The 13,981-nt window shown below is 38.9% G+C and overlaps 1 protein-coding gene across 1 annotated transcript in view; it reads right to left on the bottom strand.

The window, feature by feature from the left end:
- The window catches only part of RNF17 (ring finger protein 17), a gene marked incomplete at its 5' end in the record, with an annotated part of 167,235 nt that overhangs the window by 49,137 nt on the left and 104,117 nt on the right, over nucleotides 1-13,981 (bottom strand). Inside the window, 4 exons of the mRNA XM_084878524.1 lie at nucleotides 364-591; nucleotides 5,361-5,481; nucleotides 10,134-10,254; nucleotides 12,231-12,346. Coding sequence (XP_084734650.1) covers nucleotides 364-591; nucleotides 5,361-5,481; nucleotides 10,134-10,254; nucleotides 12,231-12,346 — 586 coding nt within the window. The remainder of the gene's footprint in view (nucleotides 1-363; nucleotides 592-5,360; nucleotides 5,482-10,133; nucleotides 10,255-12,230; nucleotides 12,347-13,981) is intronic.

Below are 13,981 nucleotides of genomic sequence, written 5' to 3'. Positions count from 1 at the left end.
ATTTAGCTGAAATAATTTATCTACCTTTAAAATTCTACATTTATGCCCTAACCAGTTTGGCTCAGCAGTGGCTAGAGCGTCTGTCTGTGGACTGAAGGGTCCCAGGTTCTATTCTGGTCAAGGGCATATACCTTGGTTGCAGGCACATACCCAGTAGGGAGTGTGCAGGAGGCAGCTGATCGATGTTTCTCTCTCATTGATGTTTCTAACTCTCTATCCCTCTCCCCCTTCCTCTCTATATAAAAATAAATAAAATATATTTTAAAAAATAAAATAAAATTCTACATTTATGACTTCCAGATATTTGAAATAAAATATAGAAGAAAAAAATCATATGCAATATGTTTTCCTTATATCATATACCTATTAAGTAAGTTTTCTGTTAATAACCATTGAACATAAATCTTCTCAGGAGATATTACATTACAGATATGCACAGGCAGTTCCTTATTGTAAAGTGACTGAAGATTCTCATTAGGTAGAGATTTTGCCGTCACAGAATTTAAGTTGTTTACTTCATTTGAAATAATTTCTTCTGGAGAAGGATCCCACACTTCAGTATGCTTTTTGGAATTATCTTTGATGGTGTATCTGAAAAAGAACAAAACCCATTAGCAAAAAAGTAGTTCACAAAATATTTGTTTGCATTTGCTTAATACAGAGATGAGTGAGTTTTAGCTGTGACTCACTGCTTCACAGTTTTGAAATATTAAATAGCGATTTTAGAGTGAGAAACCAAGAGAGTGGCATAGATGGACACCTATATTGATGCCTCGCACAAAAATTTCAAAACTACAACTATAAGACAAAGAAGACATCATCCACAACTACCAGAAAGCCAGCTGAGTGGAAATTCTACAACTAGAAAGAAAAAAAAAAAAAAGGACACTGAGATGCAGGAGCTGCGGAGTGCAGAACTGTGGGGACATGGAGACGTGCGCACACGAGAGGAAAGGCTGGGCAGCTGAATACGTGGCTGCTTTCTCAAACTAGAGAGAAACAAAAGCTCCCCATAGCGCTGAAATCCAGTCCCGGTGAGGCGCGGGGAACCCAGACACATATGGGGAGAAACTGGACTGTCTGACAGTGGGCAGGGCTCGAGAGCAGCTTTCTCTCAGAGGTGTGTGCAGCCATAACTGCAGGGAACTGAGACCCAGGGGAATGGCGGAAGACACACAGAGACATGTGAGCGAGAGGAAAGGCTGGGTGGCCGGATATGTGGCTGCCTTGATCTTTCCAGAAGAAAACAGGGCCTCCCTACTGCATGAACTCTAGTTCTGGAGGTGCATGCAGCCATTTCTGCAGGGCACTGAGACCCAGAGGAACTCCAGAAGACAGGTGAGGAGGCGCGTATGTGCGCACAGAGGGCTCAGGCAGTTGAACACATGGCTGCCTTTCTTGTTCCGGAGGGAAACAAAGCCTCCTGACTACACATACTCCTGTTCCGGGTGAAACTTTGTTTACCTACACTCATTCAGGGAGAAACTGATCTGTATGGCAGCAGGCAAAACTTGAGAGCAGCTTTCTCTCAGAGGTGTGTGCAACCATTGCTGTGGGACACAGACCCAAACCAGGAAACCAAGGCTGTTGGTTCTGTCCCCAGGCCCCGCCCCATCCAAACTGAGCACAGAAGCTCTCCCAGTGTAGACAGAGCTGATCCTCACAGCCAATTGGCCTGGAGGTCAACTCTGCCCAGTGATAACAATAACAATCAAGGCTTAACTACAACAAGTCTGTGCAGCCCATAAAGGGCTGCACCAAGAATGCCCACCCAAGTAACTGGGGAGGCAGAGCCACTGGGCCCAAAGGACACCTTGCACACAAAGCCACTCCATCAACTCAGGGAAGCAGTTAAAATGCACAGACAAAGAAACAGACCACAAATGAAGGAAATGGAGGAAAACAAATGACTGGATATAGAATTCAAAACCACAGTTATAAGGCTTTTCAAGAATTTCCTAGAAAAAGGCCAATATGCGAGACCTTTGAGAATATGAAAAAGGACCAACTAGAAATTAAGCATAGACTGACTGAAATAAAAATAATTTACAGAGATCCAACAGCAGACTAGAGGATCACAAGAAACAAGGCAAATATTTGAAATACAAAGAAGCAAAAAACAACCAACTGGGAAAGAAAAAAGAATCCAAAAATATGAATAGTGTAAGGAGCCTCTGGGACAACTTCAAGCATACCAACGTTCAAATTATGGGGGTGCCAGAAAAAGAGAGAGAGCAAGATACTGAAAACCTATTAGAAGAAATAATGACAGGAAACTTTCCCTACCTGATGAAGGAAATAGACTTACAGGTCCAGGAAGCTCAGAGAACCCCAAACAAAAGGAATCCAAAGAGGACCACACCAAGACACATCATAATTAAAATGCCAAGGGCAAAAGACAAAGAGAGAATCTTGAAAGCAGCAAGAGAAAAAACAGCTAGTTACCTACAAGGGAGTAGCCATATGACTGTCAGCTGATTTCTCAACAGAAACTATGCAGGCCAGATGAGAGTGGCAAGAAATATTCAAAGTGATGAACAGCAAGAACCTATAAGCAAGATTACTCTACCCATGCCGAAGCCAGTTTGGCTCAGTGGTAGAGCATCGGTCTGCGAACTGGAAGGTCCCAGGTTCAATTCCGGTCAAGGGCATGTACATTGATTGTGGGCACATCCCCGGTAGGGGGTGTGCAGGAGGCAGCTGGTCGATGTTTCTCTCTCATCGACGTTTCTAGCTCTCTATCTCTCTTCCTTCCTCTCCGTAAAAAAAAATCAATAAAATATATTTAAAAAAAATAATTACTCTACCCAGCAAAGCTATCATTCAGAATTGAAGGTCATTTAAAGAGCTTCACAGACAAGAAAAAAGGAGTTCACCAACACCAAACCAGTATTATATGAAATGCTGAAATGTATTCTTTAAGAAGAGGAGGAAGAAGAAAAAAGATAAAAATTATGATCAACAAATACATATGTATCAAGTGAAGCTAAAAATCAAGTGAATTAAAAAATCTGATGAATAGAATAAATTGGTAAATATGATGGAATCAGGGGTATAGAGGGGAGTGGACAATTCTCAGGAGAAAGGGGGTGTAAAGGGTTCGGGAAGAGATTAACAAAAATCTTACACCTATGGATGAAGACAGTGGTGGGGGGGTAGAAGCATGGGTGGTGTGGGGTGGGGAATCAGGTGGAGGGGAGGTATGGGGGGTGGGAGAGGAATATATGTAATAATATGAAAAATAAAGATTTATTAAAAAAAATAAACAGCAATTTTAGTCTTTTAAAAAAGTTATTAAATACCACCAAAGTAAGCACAAAAAGAAAAACCTAAAAGCCAAACTTTCTATCTTAAAAACACAGCTTAAAATACCAACTTTGCCCTGGCTGGTGTGTCGATATGGGGGGGTCACCAGCTCGATTCCTAGTCAGGACTCATGCCTGTTTCAGGGGTTCAGTCACCAGTTAGGGTGTATTTGGGATGCAGCTGTGTTTGTCAGTTGGGGTACATATAGCATAGTGCCAATTGATGTTTCTTCCTCCTTTCCCCAAAAGAAAAAAAAGAAAATGCCAACTTTGGCCCTGGCTGGTGTGGCTCAGTTGTTTGGAGTGTCTTCCCTTACACAGAAGAGTCATGGGTTTGATTCTTTGTCAGGGCACATATTCAGGTTGCGGGTTTGAACTCCATAGGGGCACATCAATCAATATCTCACATCCTTTCTCTCTAAGAACGATAAAAGCATGTTCTTGGTGAGGATTTTTAAAAAGTACCAACTTTGCTCATAATTTCACCATTTCCCATTGATATTTTGTACTCACCAAGACTTTTCAGTTTTTTGATAACTTAAATATTTCTCCTTGACTAAAAAATATCAATGTTTGCCAATTAAAATGCAAGTGTAAAACAAATGCTATTAAAGGGTGTTAGGAGCAAAATTATTAAATAAAGAGTTTAGAATGTTTAATATATCTGATTAGTTCAGACTCTAACCACAGATAATTAGATGCCATTTTCTATTTCTATAAAGGAAAAAGTTAATTCCTTTCACCATAAGTTTGAGATTTAGCTAATCAAGATGACCGATTTTTGCTGCTCAATCTAATGGACAGTTTTCAGTCCTTATCTGACATGAACTCTGAGCATTAGCAAACAGCATAACTCAAAGAAATACCAGTTTTTATGACCAAGAAAGAACTGTACCTCTAAATTTTGGTTACAACAGAAGTAATTTAATTATTTGATATATATCCATGTAACAATACTAATATTGATGAGTAACTTAAGGGCATGCTCTCAGTTTGGCACATACATGTTATCTTCTGTGTGTTAACCATACTTTATGACAAGATGGATAATTTTTTTTAAAATTTCAGCTTTACTGAGGCATAACTGATATATGACATTGTAAGATATTTAAATGATACATAAGTATTTATTAAAATCCATAACTATGCACCTTAAAAAGGATAATTTTTATTGTATATGTTATATTTCAGTAACTTTGACTTAACAAAACTCAGTTTAATATATTTTAGAGTTTCCTTTCACCTCTTTTTCCTCTCACTTAGGATCTATATTGGAAAAAGGACAGGCCCTCTCTCTTTTGCTACTAGTTCTTCTAGTGTTAGGGTGGGGAGAGGAAGCCAGACCACACACACTGAGCCCGATTGCAGGCTTCTGCTGGGTGTCATTGCTTCTCTGGCTTACCCTTCTCTGGGTATTATAATATTGGCTTTCTTAAGGGCTATATGTGGGAGTTCTTCAGAAAATATGTAAAGGGCCACCCTACTGCTTAAGTTCCTATTGTGGAGGAATTGCTTTGTCTTAACTCCAAACCCTCCCAATCTCTTCCTCACCGCCACTCTGCCCTTCTGCTTCTAGGATCATCTCAACCACTGTCTTGCCCTGAGTATCAGCACAATGGCTCAAGCCTGCTTCTCTTTCAAAGTATCTACTGAAAGTATCTATAGAACCCAGGAAAATTCACATTTCTCCAAATGGAAATGTGGGGTACTCTACCAATATGCTTATTCTGTATCCTGCCTTCTCTCTTCGGAACTCTCTTTTCAAACAGGTATAAGAGGCTGCCTAAGTAGACGTTCAATCTAGAAATAAGGTGCTAGCATCCTTTTCTAACATGTACCTTCAATCTCCAGAAGCCATTCCCGTGGTTCAGAATTCCTTAGGAATGGAGGGAAAAGCCACTCTAGTCCCCATTGGACTAATGACTTCAGTTGTTGTTTGCAACCTAACAACATGGAAAAAATCCCACCTATGGCCCAGAATGACATGCCAGTTTCCCTTCTTGTGAATGAAGTGTTACATATGAACTAAAAATAAAAGTTTACAGGTCTACTTACCCTACTTCATAGGATGCTAGGCCCTCTTTGATTAGCTGGTCATTAATACTATTAGGAGTCATTCCAGGAGCACCAACAGAATCAAAAAGCTCAACCAAGAGCATGTTATCTTCCAGAATTCCTATAAAACCATTAAGACTTGTTTAGGGAAAGAAATAAATATGTTGTAAAATATATTTATTATTAAATAAAGCAATTAAAAAAACTGGAAACTTTTTTCATTTTGTGCACATGAGATTTCTTGCTGAATAATGTCAAAGTCTCTCTCTAAGGGTAAAAGTATCATTTTGTAGACATAAAAGAATTGCCAATGTTATCTATAGCATATACAAAATAATAAAATGTTCATTTTATGCTATTGTGTGGTGTTCTATAATGAACCAAAAGCAGTTTTAAACTTTTAGATTCAGAAAAATATAAATTGACATATATTCATTGAAAAGCTTTTTTATATATATATATGTTTTTACACTGCTTTATCAGATTCAGTCAAGTTTCAGAGGACAAAAAACTGAATAAAAATAATTTAGGTCAGTGATTATTTGAAAAGGTTTATGGTTTTTATAAAAAGGGCACAAAGTTAAAATAACAAAAACTCAAATAAGAACCCTTAAGTAGAATTTTTCCCATCCCTTAATCAACTGGATTTTAGTACAAACCATCTAAATTTCTTTTAGAAAACAAATTGGTTGATTATTATCAGATCTATTTTTTTAAATATATTTTATTGATTTTTAACAGAGAGGAAGAGAGGGATAGAGAATTAGAAACATCGATGAGAGAGAATCATCGATCAGCTGCCTCTTGCACACCCCCTACTGGGGATGTGCCTGCAACCTAGGTACATGCCCTTGACCGGAATCGAACCTGGGATTTTTCAGTCTGCAGGCCAATGCTCTATCCACTCAGCCAAACCGGTTTTGGCCAGATCTATTTCTTAAATTAGGAGTTAGCTGAGGTTCAAGTTTATATTGCATGTGCCTATTATTTATGGAACACAGCATAGAGAATCTTTTCAACGAGTATCTGAATAAATGATAGAGGAATTTCTTTAGGCAACACATATTTCAAAGCATGGAGATCAGTTTAAGCCTTCCATATATTAGTAGCTGGTACCTGCTAGTCAGAATGATGATTCCAAATGAAAAGATAAACTGTTACCAACAGTAACATCCTATATCATAGGATGTTATAAGAAATCACACTAGAAAATGTTTTTCAAGAACCTAAAAAAACATTTATAACTACTTTTCAACAGACCAAGTACATATCTAGAAACAAAAGGCAGAGACCTCAATAAACTTTGATCTCCTTACTTTCTATCTTGTGTTTCCTTCAGTTATCTGATTTCCTACTTCCCATGCATTAAGTTCTTTATTCCAACAGAGCCAGGTTTCCTTGTGTTCTGTACCTTCACCACCTCACTGCTCTGCTACTACCTCAAATTTAAATGTCCCTTGCTTTATAAGTTAGCAATGCATATTAATGGGAAGCTCTCATTCTCATCTATTGTAGTTCATCTTATTATAAATGTCTTTAACTCTCAATCTCATCATTGTGCAGGTTAGTGGGGAAAACTATTTTAGGTTGAGCAGAGCCTTCTGATTAGTAACTATGATCTATGTTAATAACTATGGCACGACTATTTGTTTGGATGCTTTTGGTATAACAAATAAGTAAGAAAGAAAAGGGGAGTCAGTCAAGAAAAAAACCCAGGGAGCCCAGTCTGTCCACAGGAGGGGACAGTCATGGGAGGAGCTAAAAATCAACAGAATAAATATCAAAAGGGAAGTTGGGAAGCATAATTATCTAGATCAGTGGTCGGCAAACTCATTAGTCAACAGAGCCAAAAATCAACAGTACAACGACTGGAATTTCTTTTGACAGGCAAATTTTTTAAACTTAAACTTCTTCTAATGCCACTTCTTTAAAATAGATTTGTTCAGGCAGTGAGTGGTATTTTGTGGAATAGCCATACTCAAGGGGCCAAAGAGCCGCATGTTGCTCATGAGCCGCAGTTTGCCAACCATGGATCTAGGTTAAAGCTCAAAATCAGTGGAGGTTACTCAAGGACTAAGAGGCCCTTAATTTATTGCTCATATCAGAGAAGCCAGAAATAAAAATTCTACAGAATTAAGGATTCAATTTTTATAATCATATTCCTCCTTTATGGTACTATTTCTTCAGAAAAATTTCTTATATAAAAATGAATAAATTATCACATATGTCATCATTTCTAGGCTATGTGACCTTGAGCACTTGATCTCTAAGCTTCAGTTTCCTCATTGTAAAACAGGCTAATAAACTGATGATGGTTAGGTTCATTTAATGGTAGGATGAGAAAAGTGAAAAAATGGATATAGCCCTGGCTGGTTTTGCTAGGTGGTTAAAGTAGTGGTACTCAGACCAAAGGGTCATGGGTTCGTTTACCAGTCAAAGGCACATACCTCAGTTGCAGGTTCCCTTGCCCCAGTAGGGGCTCGTGCAGGATGAAACCAATTGATGTGCATCCCTCGTGAATGTTTCACTCTCTTTCCCCTTTCTTCTTCCCTTCCATCTCTCTTTCCCCTCTTCCCTCCCTTACATTCTGTCTAGAAATCAATGGAAAAATATCCTCAGGTGAGGATTAAAAAAAAAAAAATGACATAGTAAAAATTACCCTTAAAATCCCATAAATCAACCCTAAGCAGACATGGCCTTATATATCCTACACTAGTACTTATTAAAACCAACAAAGCCAATGTTGGTCATAGCTTTAGAACATATAAAGCCTCAGATAAATAAAATTCACAATCCCCATATCCAAGCCCCTTGGAATAATACATGTTTCAGATTTTTTCAAATTGAGAAAAGTTGTATATTTTATAATAACCCCAGCAGATTCTGAGACAGCATCCCACAAATGAACATTACTATCCCGAAGTGGAATATATGCAGGTCCTTAAATTATGTCATTTTGTTATAATATTGATGAGATGCCTAGGAACTAAACTCATTTATATCAATAACGCTATGGTAAAAAAAAAAATGGTTTTGTTACATGTTGTTTTGCTTAAGGTCTCAGAACCTATTGACTATTTTAAGTGAGGACTGACTATGTGACTATTCATTATAAAGGAGATAGAAATTATATACATACATATATAATTATATTGTATATGCTATATACATACAATTTATATACATGTAATTTATATACAAATTATATACATACATACATACATATATATATGTGTGTGTATATATATGTGTGTATATATGTGTGTGTGTGTATGTGTGTGTATATATATATGTGTGTGTGTGTGTATATATATATATATATATATCCTCTCTGTAAAAAAATCAATAAAATATATTTAAATATATATATATCATGTCGATTCAGATTAGGTTTTGCCATTGAAGTTTTGATTTTCACAATTTGTTGGGTTACCAAATTGTTGGCTAGTGTCAGCCTATATCTTAGACTCAAACAATGCCAAAAAAGAAGTAACTTTTTTCAAAATATATTGATAGACTATTGTTCAATTTACTTAAGTCAAATGAAATGAAAACAAACAAAAACTCTTCCCTCCCCTCACTTTCCTGCACATTAAACACTGACATCCATCAGTGCAAAATCAGGGACACAGACCTGGCAAAATGCAAACAGAAATAAGAGAAGCTAATTCCTAGCTTTAGGGCTTTGAAGAGGCTGTGTTAAGGGTGACTTGATCTTTAAAAGTAATTTTTACCTCATGCCCTGATTTAAAACAATAGATTGCAAGCATATCAAACTCAAAGGCTAACACGGGCCAAATAAACAAGGTTTAAGTTTATGTGGGTTGCAAAAAACAAAATCTCTAATTGTCATAGAAACATAGGTTTATTTCAGTAGAGACATGCTGAATGAATACAAAGGGCTGAAATAAATGAGTAATCATTAACATAAAATAACAGAAAACTTTAATAAAAATTATTATTTTTTCTTGAACATTAACTTATCAGACACTGAATAACTGCACAAATAAGTGTAATACAAATTAACATATTTTTCCTGTTCAAAAGTGAAATATTTCCTGTTGTAACAAACAAGTCAGTACATAACTAATGACGTGGCAATCAGCTGCTAAAATATTAGCTGCTAGTATTAGTGGAGATAAATGGTGGGCTTGTGCATAAGATGCTTAAGGGAAATGAATGCAACACAATCATAGCAATCACTCACTAGTGAATGCTGTAGCTTGTTATTAATAATTATGTATAAAAGAATATTGTAGCCAAAACCGGTTTGGCTCAGCGGTAGAGTGTCGGTCTGCGGGCTGAAAGGTCCCGGGTTTGATTCCGGTCAAGGGCATGTACATTGGTTGCGGGCACATCCCAGTAAGAGGTGTGTAAGAGGCAGCTGGTTGATGTTTCTCTCTCATCGACGTTTCTAGCTCTCTATCTCTCTCCCTTCCTCTCTGTAAAAAAAAAAATCAATAAAATATATTTAAAAAAAAGAATATTGTAAAAATTAAGTTAAGACATTTTAATTTAAATGTGTCCTACATATTGTTATATTGGCTGGGCCACAAAAATGTTCACTGTGGGCCACATGCAGCCCAGGTGGCGAGTTTGACATGCTTGCTCTAGAGCATAGAAGACTACTCCATTTTACCTAATTTCAATAAAAGTTATATTTGCTACTCCTGTTGATGACACACTGAATTTATTATAAGATCTGATGAATGTTATACTTATTTAAAATTATGTATGATCACAGAGCAAAAAATAAAAATGAAAATAGCTTACTAATGACTGAACATGTCATAAATTTATCTTGAGTTTTTTCTTCAAATTTTTCTTTAGCTTTTTTGGACCACTGCAATGTCCCTTTACATGGTTCAATATAGGCCAGCTTACATTTAATTGCCTGTGTCAAACAAAATTGCACCATTAAGAAAGTGAACTTAATTTCTAGTTATTTTAGAAATAAAATTTTATGTGTTCAAACTAAATTTTGTGTTTGAATTTAATACATATTCAGAAAATAAATAAATATGGAAGATGCCTATGGCAGTACTTTATAAATGCAAATAATTGAAATCAACAGGGTATTGTACACAGATACCAGAATAACAAGCATCATTAAAAGAATTATAAGAATCTTATGCTATTTTATTAAATGAGAAATGCAGGCTGTAGGACTACATACAGCATAATCCTATAATTGTTAAAAAGAGATGATGCATCTTATGGAAGTATGTTTAAAAAATTGAATAATTCTGAGTGATTACCCTCATTTTGCTTATCTATATTTTTAAGCTTTTCCTGTAACTTTCTACCCATTTTTAAAATGCAAAATACTGCTCAACAGCAATTCAGAGGATTACAGAAGGCTACATTGTTCTTTTCTTCATTCTTGTAGACATCTCTTTCTCTCACACACATCTCTCTCTCTCTTTCTCCCTCTCTCTCTCTCTCTCTCTCTCTCTCTCTCTCTCTCTCTCTCTCTCTCTCTCTATATATATATATATATATATATATATATATATATATATAAACCCAGGATCCATAACGACCAACGGAAGGCTGGACCAAACACCAGAAGTCAGTCCTGCAGCCACAGCAACCCAGCACTGGCTGCCATCGGTGTGGGCACAGTGACCCAACACTGACTGCCCAGGGGACTTCGGATCAGGCCCAGAGAGAGGCAGAATCTGATCCGCAGCCTCCATGGCAGGTCTTGGTCAGCCACTGCCTCCCTTTTTCTCTCCAGGCTTCACAAGCAGCCACACCTCTCTCTCTCTCCAGGCCTCTGAGGAGGCTGCTGATCAGTCCTGCCTCTCTGATCAGACCCAGAGACTCTGACTGGCATAGAAACTGACCAATCAGAACCCAATTGGCTGGCAGGGGAGGGTAGTTGGGGGTGAAATCAGGCCAGCAGGGGAGGGCCATTGGAGGCAAGATCAGGCCGGCAGGGGAGGGCAGTTGGGGGCAACCAGGCTGTCAGGGAGGGCAGTTGGGGGTCAGATCAGGTCAGCAGGGGAGGGCAGTTGGGGGCAAGCAGACTGGCAGGGAGGGTAGTTGGGGGCAAGATCAAGCTAGTAGGGGAGGGCAGTTAGGGGCGATCAGGCAGACAGAGGCAGTTAGGGGCACTCAGGCCGGCAGGGGAGAGCAGTTAGGGGCAAGATCAGGCCAGCAGGGGAGGGAAGTTGGGGGCAACCAGGCTGGCAGAGAAAGGTGGTTGGGAGTGAGTTCAGACCAGCAGGGGAGGGTAACTGGGGGTGAGATCAGGTCGGCAGGGGAGGATAGTTAGGGGCAACTAGGCCAGCAGGGGAGTGCAGTTAGGGGTAATCAGGCAGGCAAGCAGGCAGGCAGGCAGGCAGGCAAAGGCAGTTAGGGGTGATCAGGCAGGTGAGTGGTTAGGAGCCAGAAGTCCCAAATTGTGAGGGGGGGATGTCCAACTGCCAATTTTGGCCCCATGCCACTGGCAGTCGGACATCCCTCAAGGAGTCCCTGATTGGAGAGGGTGCAGGCTGGGCCACTAGTACATTATATACACTTAAACATAAATGAGATCACAGTAAAAGTACTTCTGTAATAATTTTTTTCCACATACTCTTACCACATTATGTAGATATTTCAAAATAATAGTAAAAACTGCAGACCAGAAAATTCTTATAAAGACACAAAAATATACTCATATGTTTATAATGAATACTTAATTTGTTAAGAAACACATTATTTCTTAAAATAGCAACTAGAGCAACTCTATAATCCATGTAACAGAAATCGTTTATAGACAAAAATGTTAGTTACCAGAACATTTCTATGGTAAAATGACCTTTAAAAATACTTTCATGTGTGCTAATATTCTAACCCTATAGTTCACAATAAATAGATTACCTTCTCTGGGGGTTTCAGAAATTCATCCTTTATTTTACGCATTTCTTTAAGTGTTATTTTTGCAGTATTGCCGAAGTCCACATATTTAACTTCAACTTCACGATTTCCAGGCAATCCTTCGAAAATTATGAAATTAGAAATCACAAACTTGGAAAGAAAAATCTATCTAGCAAAATCTAGAGTGATTTAAAGTCAAATAATACTTAAAAAAATTTAAAAATTTGATTTTAGTGAGGGGAACGGAGAAAGGGAGAGGGAGAAAAGGGAAAGAAAGAGAGAGGGAGAGAAGAAGAACGCGAGAGAGGGAAAAAGAGAGAGTGGGGGAGAGATGTGAGAGAGAAACATCTACTGATTGCTTCCCATACATGCCCTGGCCAGGAACCAAACCCACAACCTGGAATCTAAAATCTCCACGGTATTACCCTGAGCAAGTTAATTTTTCTCTCCAACCCTCATTATTTCATCTGTAAAATGGGTATATCAAACAATCGAATCTTGTTCACCTTTTTTTTTTTTTTTTTTTGAGAATTTACCTATTAATAACATTTTATAAAGCAAGCACTTAATAAATGTTGATTATCAACACAGGTCATCAAACAAGGAAAAAGATTTAATAATGAAAAACTAAGGATTCACTCATCCTACCTAATAAAAGAGTATTATGCAAATTAGCCATCACTCTGCTCCACAAGCCAATTAGAGAGTATATGCAAATTAAACCAACCAAGATGGCTGTAGCCACAGAGGCTTGGGTTTCTCTGGCAATGGAAGAAGCCAAGCTTTCTGCCTGCCCTAGCAGGTCTAAGCCTCCACTCCAGGCTACAAAGTTTCAATTGTAGAAAGTAAATATATCCCAGATACCAGGGCCTCTGCTTGGGTCACTGGGGTACGTGGCCGGCCTTCAAATCACCACAGACCTCTCACTCAGGCCACTCACACCCCAATGGAACCTCCACTCTGATCCAGGACACCCTTCAGGGCAAACCAGCTGACACTCACCCGTGCAACAGGCCTCTATCCTATCTACCAGTAATAAAAGAGTTATATGCAGATTAACCATCACTCCAACACACAATATGGCTGCCCCCATGTGGTCAAAGATCCTGTCCTATGTGGACACAAGATGGCCACCACAAGATGGCCGGCAGGGGAGGGACCAGGCCTGCAAGGGAGGGCAGTTGAGAGGGACCAGACCTGTAAGCAAGGGCAGTTGAAGGCAATCAAGCCTGCAGGGGAGGGCAGTGAGGGGTGACCAGGCTGGCAGAGAAGGGAAGTTGGGGGCAAATAGGCTAGCAGGGGAGCAGTTAGACATCAATCAGGCTGGCATGAGAGTAGTTAGGGTGTGATCAGGCTGGCAGGCAGAAGTGGTTAGGGGCAATCAGGAAAGCAGGCAGGAGAGCAGTTGGGAGCCTGCAGTCCTGGATTGTGAGAGGGATGTCTGACTGCCTGTTTAGGCCCGATCCCACCTCAAACATCCCTCGAGGAGTCCCAGATTGGAGAGGGTGCAGGTTGGGCTGAGGGACAACCCCCTCCTCCCCTCGTGCCCCCGTGCCCGAATTTCATGCACTGCGCCGCTAGTATAATGATATATAATTATGGAATTTTCAAAATTTATTTTAGGATATTGTGAAAAAGCAAGTGGAGACAGACCTCTATATCAATCTAGTGTCTATATTTTAAAAGATACCAAAGAAAACTCTGAAAGATTCAAATACAATAAAGTTTGAATAAAGACCAACACAACCTGGCTG

Source organism: Pipistrellus hanaki, assembly GCF_964339955.1.
Source record: "Pipistrellus hanaki genome assembly, chromosome: 3".
In the NCBI taxonomy this organism is placed as follows: Eukaryota; Metazoa; Chordata; class Mammalia; order Chiroptera; family Vespertilionidae; genus Pipistrellus; species Pipistrellus hanaki.
This window is presented reverse-complemented; position numbering and strand designations above follow the sequence as displayed.